Source organism: Blennius ocellaris (genome assembly GCF_963422515.1).
Source record: "Blennius ocellaris genome assembly, contig: SCAFFOLD_325, whole genome shotgun sequence".
Classification (NCBI taxonomy): domain Eukaryota; kingdom Metazoa; phylum Chordata; class Actinopteri; order Blenniiformes; family Blenniidae; genus Blennius; species Blennius ocellaris.
The window spans coordinates 10,001-22,500 of record NW_027662091.1 but is presented as its reverse complement, the minus strand read 5'-3'; the positions used below and the strand labels follow the sequence as shown (position 1 = coordinate 22,500).

Sequence of the window (12,500 nt, the reverse complement as noted above, 5' to 3'; positions counted from 1 at the left end):
AGAAACACTGATGCCGACTAACTGAGGCACTTTCATGTCAATTCTTGAAATTGACAGATTATTCTCCACATTTGGTCGAATGTAAAATAATTAAGCCTAAATGGCTTATTGTGTCTGATTGAATGTTGGGTCGGGGATATTAAATTAGTACCTTGCTTCTTGTCATCAAATCTGTCAGATTTTTGAAATATTGATGCAGAAGTGTGGTGTTATTCTACCACATCAGGAACTTCAAGCACATCTGGAAGGCTTGAGAGGAAACAAGTCAAACTGGTGACTGTTTCTAATGTGTTTCACTGAGAACGTCTACCAGCTGTCTAGAATACTACAATCTACACTGCTGAAGGAGTTTCAGCTCGGTCATTTCTGAAGGTAATCAGCTTCATGAAACACTTGAAGAGATCATATTCCACGTCTGCCAGTGACGATCATCAGATGTTTAGACGACGTCCTGCTGGAGGAAACTGCAGCTTCACTGTTCAAACATGTCATCAATCATTTCATCAAGTCTGTCAATGAAAAGTGAGAAAAGGAGCTCATTTAGGCTGAAGTTATACAAGAATGGAGAAAATTCCTTCAAATTGCAAGATAATAAAAACAAAAACTACTTGATAAAATAGGAAGTGTATTCGTATGTAAAGTCAATGTTGTGAAACCAGAAACTCCGTCTCTGTCAGAATTAACCACCTTTTCTGTGCAATCAGGATCTGAACAAAAAGACGTGTGTTGACAAGTTGAGTGTTTGAAAGGATTTGAAGCGTCGGTTCATGTCTTCCCTGGTCGTCGCCACGTTTCCTCCTGAACCCGACTGACCACCTTCCTCTGCAGCTCCTGCAGGAGGCGCAGGCGTCCGAGGGCCAGGTGGTGGTCCTGGAGTGCCGGGTCCGGGGAGGCCCGGCCCTGCAGGTCCGATGGTTCCGCCAGGGAAAGGAGATCTTGGACTCCCCTGATTTTCGGATTCTGCAAAAAAGTGAGACACCGACAAGCTCATGGCAACAGAACTGTTTGTTATTTGAAGTCCAGAAGTGTCTGCCTGCTACCTGCTAGTAATAAAACCACCTTTCTCTTGTTGTCGGTCACATTGTGGATCAGAGCCTCGGTCTGCAGCTGAATCAGGTACGGAACCTCCCGACCCGTTAATGACGACTGTTCAAAATACTTCATGTGGATCAGAATGGTCTGGGTTGGAGCCTCGCTGCTCCTTCACCTTTAATGAGTAATTGATAGGAATCATGATTATTTGAAAAAGGCTGTGAAGCGTGTTTCCCGAGCTCCAGTGGCTGGAGGCTCCACAGGGGGTCCAGCTGGTTCTTCTCTCATCAGGCTGACATCCAGAATAAATGTTGATCATTTTCTTCCTGAAACCCACCTTGGAATCCTGCTGGGATCAGGATCATCCTGCTTTAGTGGATTAAAGTTCTCCAGGTCCTACTGAAAAGCTTTGAACAACACAAACTGCAAGTTTAATCCAGATTGGATTAAAGTAGGATTGGATTACATGATGTAATCCGTCTTTCCCTTTTGAACAAACCATTTTCAAGATTTGATCAACCCAATAACCAGAATCCAATCCGATGACGTTTGAACACGTCATTGGATTGTTGTTGCAGTTCTGTGGCCTCACCACCAGGGCCCGCCCCCTGCTGGTGAGGCGACAGAACTGCAGCTCAATACGTCACTCACCTCCGTCAGCAGGAGTCCTGGGAAAGTCTGCCATTGGCCTCCAGCACCAACATGTAAACAATGACACACACAAGCTAAGTCACGTCAGACATTTCTCACCTGCGTGACTCGGGTCGTTCCAGGTGTTCGTCTCCGGCTGACTCAGTCAGACGTGGTTGAACATCTGGGCTTCATCAGTTGGTCTGTGACTCACATGACCGACATCAACGTTCACAACGTGTCCCCACAACTTCACACCTCATGTGTCCAGAGGGACACGGCAAACAAATCCAGTCTCAACGTGGGGTTTACTTGTGTCCCCTGGAAACTTAAAACAACCCTAACATTGACAAACAACCCTAACATTGACAAACAACCCTAACATTGACAAACAACCCTAACATTGACAAACAACACTAACATTGACAAACAACACTAACATTGACAAACAACCCTAACATTGACAAACAACACTAACATTGACAAACAACCCTAACATTGACAAACAACCCTAACATTGACAAACAACACTAACATTGACAAACAACCCTAACATTGACAAACAACCCTAACATTGACAAACAACCCTAACATTGACAAACAACCCTAACATTGACAAACAACACTAACATTGACAAACAACCCTAACATTGACAAACAACCCTAACATTGACAAACAACCCTAACATTGACAAACAACACTAACATTGACAAACAACACTAACATTGACAAACAACACTAACATTGACAAACAACCCTAACATTGACAAACAACACTAACATTGACAAACAACCCTAACATTGACAAACAACCCTAACATTGACAAACAACCCTAACATTGACAAACAACCCTAACATTGACAAAGTCAACATGTGTTGGTTCTGGTTCTGTTTCTGGATTCAGAAGAGATCTGTACCTTGGTGATCGCCGAGGCCTTTCCAGAAGACGGAGGACTTTTCTGCTGCGCGGCGTCCAACCGCCTCGGCTCGGCAGAGACGGCGGCTCAACTCAGCGTCACTCCAGGTCAGCGAGTGTCCAACATCTGGACTTCATGACTAAACCACATGTTGAGACGACGACGACTGTTGTTTGGTGACTTAAAGGACTTTTGTGTATCCTGGTAGCTTCTTCTCTGCTCCTCGTCTGATGTTTGGACTTTAATAGGTCAGTTTCACTCTTGATGCAGAAAGAAGATAGAAATGAATGAAATGAGTAAATATGGTCAATAAGGAGGGAACAAAGCTATTAATCCACTGCTTCACCGTCACCGTAGAAACCTGTCCCTGCCAACACAACATGACATGTTGGACATGTTGGACATGTTGGACATGTTGGACATGTTGGACATGTTGGACATGCTGCCAGTCCAGTCCAGTTTAGACCAGAAGACACAATCTGAGGCTCTGAATTCACCAAGTAACCTTGTGTTTGGTTTAGAAGGAAGCTGCAGTCCAGAGTCACCACGTCTTCTATAGTCAGGACAAACTTCAATCTTCTGAACGTCTCTTGACCCGAGAAAACATTTCACATCATGAACAACAGTAAACAAAACGGCTCAGGGCTTGTTGACTTGTTGACTAATGACCTTGAGGCTCCGGTTTGGTTTCATCTCTGAAAGTCGGTCGAAGGTTTTTCTACTTTGAGGATCTTTGGTATCAGAAACTCCACGACTTCTGAAGAAAAGCTGGATAAACAGGAAACGCATCAGCCTGAGTGGAGACAGCTGGTGTGTGTGTGTGTGTGTGTGTGTGTGTGTGTGTGTGTGTGTGTGTGTGTGTGTGTGTGTGTGTGTGTGTGTGTGTGTGTGTGTGTGTGTGATGGTTAGTATATTTCAAAGTGAAACAGTAAATGAAAGAATGTATTGAGTGCCTCAGCGAGAAAAGAGAAGAACTGAAGATTGTCCTCTTGGTTGTTTGTCTCAGCAGCAGACGACTCGTCCAGCAACGGCCGGTCTGGAGACAGCTCTGGGTTTGAGGACGCAGCGTCCTTCCCCCCCCCCCCCCCCTCCCACTGAGATCAGCCTGCTGGAGCTGCCCCCCAGGACGGCCTGCCAGCCCAGCCACGTCAAGGAGCTGGAGGTGTGGCCCAGCGTGGCTCCGCCCCCCGTCCCTGTGAGCTCAGATGTGGACGAGGACGACGGGGAGGACGAGCACGACGACCAACTTCCAAATCCTCCACCCCCTCCGAGCCCGCCGCAGGAGACCTCGCTGCCGCCCCCGCCCCCGCCTCCACCTCCGCCTCCGCCTCCACCCCCGCAGCAGTCCGACCCGGGTACGGCTCAAGACCCGGCCCACTTGGTACCAGACTCCCCTCCCACTTCAGGCCAACTGTCCCCATCGCCTGTGAGGGACGGTCCACCGCTCCCCACCAGGCCCAAACCCAAGCTGTGAGTACCTGCTGTGTCCCAGTGGGGGGGCTGTTCCACCAGAAGAACCAGGTTCTGGTTCAGAGCCAGACTCAGCACCAGTTCTTTGTCTTTCCACCGTCAAAACCCCGTCCTATCAGGAGCTAGCCTGGTGCTACGCTAGCTCCACTTCACTGCTGGACCAGAGGGGGACCAGGACCAGGATTATCATTATTATCATTATCATTATTATTATTCTCTCTGGCCACTAGGGGCTCTGGACTGAAACCCCAATAGAGCCACGAGGAGACGAATGTCTTCTGTCTCTTTGGTCTGAATCTGAGGTTCAGGACAGACGAGACAGAGAGACCTGGACCAGACCACTGGTACAGTCTGTCTCCTAGTTCCTGGACCAGACCACTGGTACAGTCTGTCTCCTAGTTCCTGGACCAGACCACTGGTACAGCCTGTCTCCTAGTTCCTGGACCAGACCACTGGTACAGTCTGTCTCCTAGTTCCTGGACCAGACCACTGGTACAGTCTGTCTCCTAGTTCCTGGACCAGACCACTGGTACAGTCTGTCTCCTAGTTCCTGGACCAGACCACTGGTACAGTCTGTCTCCTAGTTCCTGGACCAGACCACTGGTACAGTCTGTCTCCTAGTTCCTGGACCAGACCACTGGTACAGTCTGTCTCCTAGTTCCTGGACCAGACCACTGGTACAGCCCGTCTCCTGGTTCTTTGCTGATGGCTGAGATCAGTACGAACCCCGTTCTGGAGGGACCTGGTTCTCACTGGGCTCCGTTAACGGTGGAAAAAGAACCGGTTCTTTAAGAACTGGCCCTGAACTGGAACCTGGTTCTTTCCGGTGGAAAAGCCGCCTGAGGGGTGTCTGTGCCTCGGGGGCGTCTGGGCACTGGGGGGGGGTGGGGGGTAGGACTGGATGGTACAGGGGGGGCAGAAAGGTAGGACTGGATGGTACAGGGGGAACAAGTAGGACTGGATTGTACAGGGGGGGGCAGGTAGGACTGGATGGCACGGGGGGGCAGGTAGGACTGGATGGTACAGGGGGAACAAGTAGGACTGGATGGTACAGGGGGGGCAGGTAGGACTGGATGGTACGGGGGGGCAGACAGGTAGGACTGGATGGTACGGGGGGGGCAGACAGGTAGGACTGGATGGTACAGGGGGGGCAGGTAGGACTGGATGGTACAGGGGGGGCAGGTAGGACTGGATGGTACGGGGGGGGCAGACAGGTAGGACTGGATGGTACAGGGGGTGGCAGGTAGGACTGGATGGTACAGGGGGGGCAGGTAGGACTGGATGGTACGGGGGGGGCAGACAGGTAGGACTGGATGGTACAGGGGGTGGCAGGTAGGACTGGATGGTACAGGGGGGGCAGGTAGGACTGGATGGTACGGGGGGGGCAGACAGGTAGGACTGGATGGTACAGGGGGGGCAGACAGGTAGGACTGGATGGTACGGGGGGGGCAGGTAGGACTGGATGGTACGGGGGGGGCAGACAGGTAGGACTGGATGGTACGGGGGGCAGACAGGTAGGACTGGATGGTACAGGGGGGGCAGGTAGGACTGGATGGTACGGGGGGGGCAGACAGGTAGGACTGGATGGTACAGGGGGGGCAGGTAGGACTGGATGGTACAGGGGGGGCAGGTAGGAAGGGTTAACGGGGGGAGTCCCGGCCTCTCAGAACAAAAGCTGCTTCATGGTGTGTCGGTATGGCCGGTATGGCCGGTATGGCCGGTATGGAGGCTGGTCTGTCTGCTGCTGTCTGTCTGTCTGCGGCTGAAACAGACCTGACTGGCTTCTACTGGATGGCTCCTGTTGTCTGTCTGTCCTGGGCTGCATGTCCAACCAGAGTCCTGACGCCTCTCTGACAGCTCTCTAGCTCTATAGATCTACAGATCTAGAGATCTAGAGATCTAGAGAGAGCAGGAACAATATCACTGTCAGTAGAGAAGAGCCAGACAGCCAGCAGCTTCACGTCATCGTCCAGTTTGGAGACGTTTAGAGACGTTTAGAGACGTTTAGAGACGTTTGGGGACGTTTGGAGACGTTTGGGGACGTTTGAGGACGTTTGAGGACGTTTGGAGACGTTTGGGAACGTTTGGGGACGTTTGGAGACGTTTGGAGACGTTTGGAGACGTTTGAGGACGTTTGGAGACGTTTGGAGACGTTTGGAGACGTTTGGGGACGTTTGGAGACGTTTGGAGACGTTTGGAGACGTTTGGGGACGTTTGGAGACGTTTGGAGACGTTTGGAGACGTTTGAGGACGTTTGAGGACGTTTGGGAACGTTTGGAGACATTTGGGGACGTTTGGGGACGTTTGGGGACGAGGGTGTGACAAAACGTAAAAGCCTGCATTTAGTGAAAACGGAGGTCCGTCTGCTGCAGGTTGTTCTGCAGCAGCAGGTTGTTCTGCAGCAGGTTGTTCTGCAGCAGGTCGTTCTGCAGCAGGTCGTTCTGCAGCAGGTCGTTCTGCAGCAGCAGGTCGTTCTGCAGCAGGTCGTTCTGCAGCAGCAGGTCGTTCTGCAGCAGGTCGTTCTGCAGCAGGTCGTTCTGCAGCAGGTCGTTCTGCAGTAGCAGGTTGTTCTGCAGCAGCAGGTCGTTCTGCAGCAGGTTGTTCTGCAGCAGGTCGTTCTGCAGTAGCAGGTTGTTCTGCAGCAGCAGGTCGTTCTGCAGCAGGTTGTTCTGCAGCAGGTCGTTCTGCAGCAGGTTGTTCTGCAGCAGCAGAGTGTCGGTTGGTCCTAGAACGTTGTTTACTGACAAGAACAAGTACAAACAATCAGAAGAAGGATTCCAGCAGTTGTGTAGAATAATCCTGTACTAGCTGCTCTCGCTGATGTAAACGATATTTATGACATTTGAATTGTGGAAATCCTGCAGCTTGGGTTCATCTCTGAGATAGAAGGTTTATTTTCAGCTGTAGGATCATCGGAGGCTCTTTCACCTTTCAACTGTTTCTATTGTTTGATCAAAGTGTTTGTTTGTGTGGAGAAAAAGAAGATCACTGATCCACATGTAGGAAGAAGAACCAGTGTTGTTCACCAACGTTCACATTTACAATCCTGGATCCAGATCATTTCTAGGATTCTGCCCAGGTCACATGATGCTTGTTTTCACTCTTCTTTTGACAACTATTTATTTAGTCTTTACGTAGAAACACAGATCAGAACGTAACAGAACTTGTTGGTCAGCATTAAAACCTGACTGGACCTCAGGATGGCGACTTCATGGCCATTCCTTTTTAAATAGATCAGTATTTGATCTTTGGTTGGTGTTTTAGCGAATCCCTGGTTAAACACATGACAGCATCAGTTTTGTGGTCGTTTGTTTGGCAGACCACTTTTTGAAAATGTAGAAATATCTTAACCACGATTCAACCTTGAGACGATTTGTTTTATCTGAACAGCTGGTGAGGCTGGAGTTCAAAGTGACGTTTGAGCTTTGATGTTAAACATCTCAAATGTTGAATTTATTTACTCTGAATAGATGTACTCTTGGTGTACTCTTGGTGTATTCTTGATGTATTGGTGTACTCTTGGTGTATTGGTGTATTCTTGGTGTATTCTTGGTGTATTGGTGTACTCTTGGTGTACTCTTGGTGTATTCTGGGTGTATTCTTGGTGTATTGGTGTACTCTTGGTGTATTCTTGGTGTGTTGGTGTATTCTGGGTGTATTGGTGTATTCTTGGTGTTTTGGTGTACTGGTGTATTCTTGGTGTATTGGTGTATTATGGGTGTATTCTTGGTGTATTATGGGTGTATTCTTGGTGTATTGGTGTACTCTTGGAGTATTCTTGGTGTTTCCTCTGTGGAGGAAGCACCTTTAGCAGTAATGAATTCCAGAAGATGAATTGTAGTGAGTTTACAGGATTTCTCAGTAACGTCACCAAACTGCAGGACAATGTTGAGATGAAATCTTCTATTCTGGTCCCATCAAAGCTTCCATTCAGACCAAAGAGGAGCAGGAGGGCTGCAGTGGCTCACGTCAGTCCGCTGCAGCAGAGCTTCTGTCCGTCTTTGCTTTGCAGAATCCAAAGTGCTGCATGTCGCTGGTTTCCTGCTGCTCTGCTGACGAAGCCTTCTGACCTGTTGTTTTACTTCCAGAGCTCACAATGTAGACGACGACACAGAGAATCACAGGTAAATACTTGTGTGTGAGGCGATGATGAGGATGATGAGGATGAGGATCTCATCAGAGCTGCTTCTCATTCTGCAGGCTGGAAATGAGACACGAATCGATTTGACACATGTAGAAGTGAAAAACTACACAGCATATAACCATGTTATTAATGTTAACCTGTCACCAGTACTTCCTATGGCTGAAACCACTGGACACTTCCTGTATAGAGCAGTGATGATGAGGATGATGAGGATGAGGATGAGGATGAGGATGATGATGTCACAAGTTTACCAAGGAAACAGATCATCACTGAATCCTTGTCCTCTCCCTTCAAAGTGAGCAGGACCGAGTATTATATAGTATGTTCTTGTAGTAAAACTGTAATATTCATCAGTGTCACGTCTGTTTATGAAACTGAAATGAAGTCAAGACATAATTCTAAGTGATTTTAGCTGAAACGTGTTTTAACCCTTTAGACTGTTTGACAGAGAAAAGTAAACGTTCTGCTGTCAGTGGTCTGGAGCCAGTGTCAATAAAGTTGTTTAGTTTTTACACAAAAATCAGCCTGACGGAGGAAATCAGCCCCCAGCTCTGAGGCGAGTAGTGCCCCCCCCCCCACACACACACACACACACATTACTGTGACTCATCAGCACACCCCGCTCCATTAATGTAATAACTTGTTTTACAGGGTTGTTGTTGTTAACAAGCTCCACTCTTTCTAAGAAACCACTTTGTTAAACTGCTCTGGAATCAATGGGGGTGGAAACTGTGACCTCAGGTTAGTTTATAGTCACCATGAAGTGACTCAGGTTAGTTTATAGTCACCATGAAGTAAGTCAGGTTAGTTTATAGTCACCATGAAGTAAGTCAGGTTAGTTTATAGTCACCATGAAGTGACTCAGGTTAGTTTATAGTCACCATGAAGTAAGTCAGGTTAGTTTATAGTCACCGTGAAGTGACTCAGGTTAGTTTATAGTCACCATGAAGTAACTCAGGTTAGTTTATAGTCACCATGAAGTAAGTCAGGTTAGTTTATAGTCACCATGAAGTAACTCAGGTTAGTTTATAGTCACCATGAAGTAAGTCAGGTTAGTTTATAGTCACCATGAAGTAAGTCAGGTTAGTTTATAGTCACCATGAAGTAAGTCAGGTTAGTTTATAGAGTCACCATGAAGTAACTCAGGTTAGTTTATAGTCACCATGAAGTGACTCAGGTTAGTTTATAGTCACCATGAAGTAACTCAGGTTGGTTTATAGAGTCACCATGAAGTAACTCAGGTTAGTTTATAGTCACCATGAAGTAACTCAGGTTAGTTTATAGTCACCATGAAGTAACTCAGGTTAGTTTATAGTCACCATGAAGTAACTCAGGTTAGTTTATAGTCACCATGAAGTAACTCAGGTTAGTTTATAGAGTCACCATGAAGTAACTCAGGTTAGTTTATAGTCACCATGAAGTAACTCAGGTTAGTTTATAGTCACCATGAAGTAACTCAGGTTAGTTTATAGTCACCATGAAGTAACTCAGGTTAGTTTATAGTCACCATGAAGTAGCTCAGGTTAGTTTATAGTCACCATGAAGTAACTCAGGTGGATTAAGTTTACTTGAAGGCAGTGAGGATCCATGTGTTGAGTTTTACCATCTCTGAGTGGTTTATTTTGCTTTATGGTGCAAAAACAGACAGTTGTGATACTGTTTTTCACTGCATCCGTAAAACTGTTAGTATCTGGTTGTAGAACAGAAGTCCTGGTAGAACCTGGGGAAACCTGCAGTCACTTGTTGTACATGACTGAATAAAGCTGGTGTTCAGGAATAAAACTGGTGTTCAGGAATAAAGCTGGTGTTCAGGAATAAAACTGGTGTTCAGGAATAAAGCTGGTGTTCAGGAATAAAACTGGTGTTCAGGAATAAAGCTGGTGTTCAGGAATAAAACTGGTGTTGTTCAGGAATAAAGCTGGTGTTCAGGAATAAAACTGGTGTTCAGGAATAAAACTGGTGTTCAGGAATAAAACTGGTGTTCAGGAATAAAGCTGGTGTTCAGGGATAAAACTGGTGTTCAGGAATAAAACTGGTGTTGTTCAGGAATAAAACTGGTGTTGTTCAGGAATAAAACTGGTGTTCAGGAATAAAACTGGTGTTCAGGAATAAAACTGGTGTTCAGGAATAAAACTGGTGTTCAGGAATAAAACTGGTGTTGTTCAGGAATAAAACTGGTGTTGTTCAGGAATAAAACTGGTGTTCAGGAATAAAACTGGTGTTCAGGAATAAAACTGGTGTTGTTCAGGAATAAAACTGGTGTTCAGGAATAAAACTGGTGTTCAGGAATAAAACTGGTGTTGTTCAGGAATAAAACTGGTGTTCAGGAATAAAACTGGTGTTCAGGAATAAAACTGGTGTTCAGGAATAAAACTGGTGTTCAGGAATAAAACTGGTGTTCAGGGATAAAACTGGTGTTCAGGAATAAAACTTGTGTTGTTCAGGAATAAAACTGGTGTTCAGGAATAAAACTGGTGTTCAGGAATAAAGCTGGTGTTCAGGAATAAAACTGGTGTTGTTCAGGAATAAAACTGGTGTTCAGGAATAAAACTTGTGTTCAGGAATAAAGCTGGTGTTCAGGAATAAAACTTGTGTTCAGGAATAAAGCTGGTGTTCAGGAATAAAGCTGGTGTTCAGGAATAAAGCTGGTGTTCAGGAATAAAACTGGTGTTCAGGAATAAAACTGGTGTTCAGGAATAAAACTTGTGTTCAGGAATAAAACTTGTGTTCAGGAATAAAGCTGGTGTTCAGGAATAAAGCTGGTGTTCAGGAATAAAGCTGGTGTTCAGGAATAAAGCTGGTGTTCAGGAATAAAGCTGGTGTTCAGGAATAAAACTTGTGTTCAGGAATAAAACTGGTGTTCAGGAATAAAGCTGGTGTTCAGGAATAAAACTGGTGTTCAGGAATAAAACTGGTGTTCAGGAATAAAACTGGTGTTCAGGAATAAAACTGGTGTTCAGGAATAAAGCTGGTGTTCAGGAATAAAACTGGTGTTCAGGAATAAAACTGGTGTTCAGGAATCAAACTGGTGTTCAGGAATAAAGCTGGTGTTCAGGGATAAAACTGGTGTTCAGGAATAAAACTGGTGTTGTTCAGGAATAAAGCTGGTGTTCAGGAATAAAACTGGTGTTCAGGAATAAAACTGGTGTTCAGGAATAAAACTGGTGTTGTTCAGGAATAAAACTGGTGTTGTTCAGGAATAAAACTGGTGTTCAGGAATAAAACTGGTGTTCAGGAATAAAACTGGTGTTCAGGAATAAAACTGGTGTTGTTCAGGAATAAAACTGGTGTTCAGGAATAAAACTGGTGTTGTTCAGGAATAAAACTGGTGTTCAGGAATAAAACTGGTGTTCAGGAATAAAACTGGTGTTGTTCAGGAATAAAACTGGTGTTCAGGAATAAAACTGGTGTTCAGGAATAAAACTGGTGTTCAGGAATAAAACTGGTGTTCAGGAATAAAACTGGTGTTCAGGGATAAAACTGGTGTTCAGGAATAAAACTTGTGTTGTTCAGGAATAAAACTGGTGTTCAGGAATAAAACTGGTGTTCAGGAATAAAGCTGGTGTTCAGGAATAAAACTGGTGTTCAGGAATAAAGCTGGTGTTCAGGAATAAAACTTGTGTTCAGGAATAAAGCTGGTGTTCAGGAATAAAGCTGGTGTTCAGGAATAAAGCTGGTGTTCAGGAATAAAACTGGTGTTCAGGAATAAAACTTGTGTTCAGGAATAAAGCTGGTGTTCAGGAATAAAGCTGGTGTTCAGGAATAAAGCTGGTGTTCAGGAATAAAACTTGTGTTCAGGAATAAAACTGGTGTTCAGGAATAAAGCTGGTGTTCAGGAATAAAACTGGTGTTCAGGAATAAAACTGGTGTTGTTCAGGAATAAAACTGGTGTTCAGGAATAAAACTGGTGTTGTTCAGGAATAAAACTGGTGTTCAGGAATAAAACTGGTGTTCAGGAATAAAACTGGTGTTGTTCAGGAATAAAACTGGTGTTCAGGAATAAAACTGGTGTTCAGGAATAAAACTGGTGTTCAGGAATAAAACTGGTGTTCAGGGATAAAACTGGTGTTCAGGAATAAAACTTGTGTTGTTCAGGAATAAAACTGGTGTTCAGGAATAAAACTGGTGTTCAGGAATAAAGCTGGTGTTCAGGAATAAAACTGGTGTTCAGGAATAAAACTTGTGTTCAGGAATAAAACTTGTGTTGTTCAGGAATAAAACTGGTGTTCAGGAATAAAACTTGTGTTCAGGAATAAAACTGGTGTTGTTCAGGAATAAAACTGGTGTTCAGGAATAAAACTTGTG

General features: G+C 45.5%; 1 protein-coding gene across 1 annotated transcript in view; it reads left to right on the top strand.

Annotated features, from left to right (window-relative positions):
* Window positions 1–12,500, top strand: part of LOC308148311 (uncharacterized protein) — a gene marked incomplete at both ends in the record, with an annotated part of 19,374 nt that overhangs the window by 4,397 nt on the left and 2,477 nt on the right. Inside the window, 6 exon segments of the mRNA XM_080521761.1 lie at window positions 829–970; window positions 1,093–1,116; window positions 2,569–2,688; window positions 3,588–3,663; window positions 3,665–4,051; window positions 8,140–8,175. Coding sequence (XP_080377887.1) covers window positions 829–970; window positions 1,093–1,116; window positions 2,569–2,688; window positions 3,588–3,663; window positions 3,665–4,051; window positions 8,140–8,175 — 785 coding nt within the window.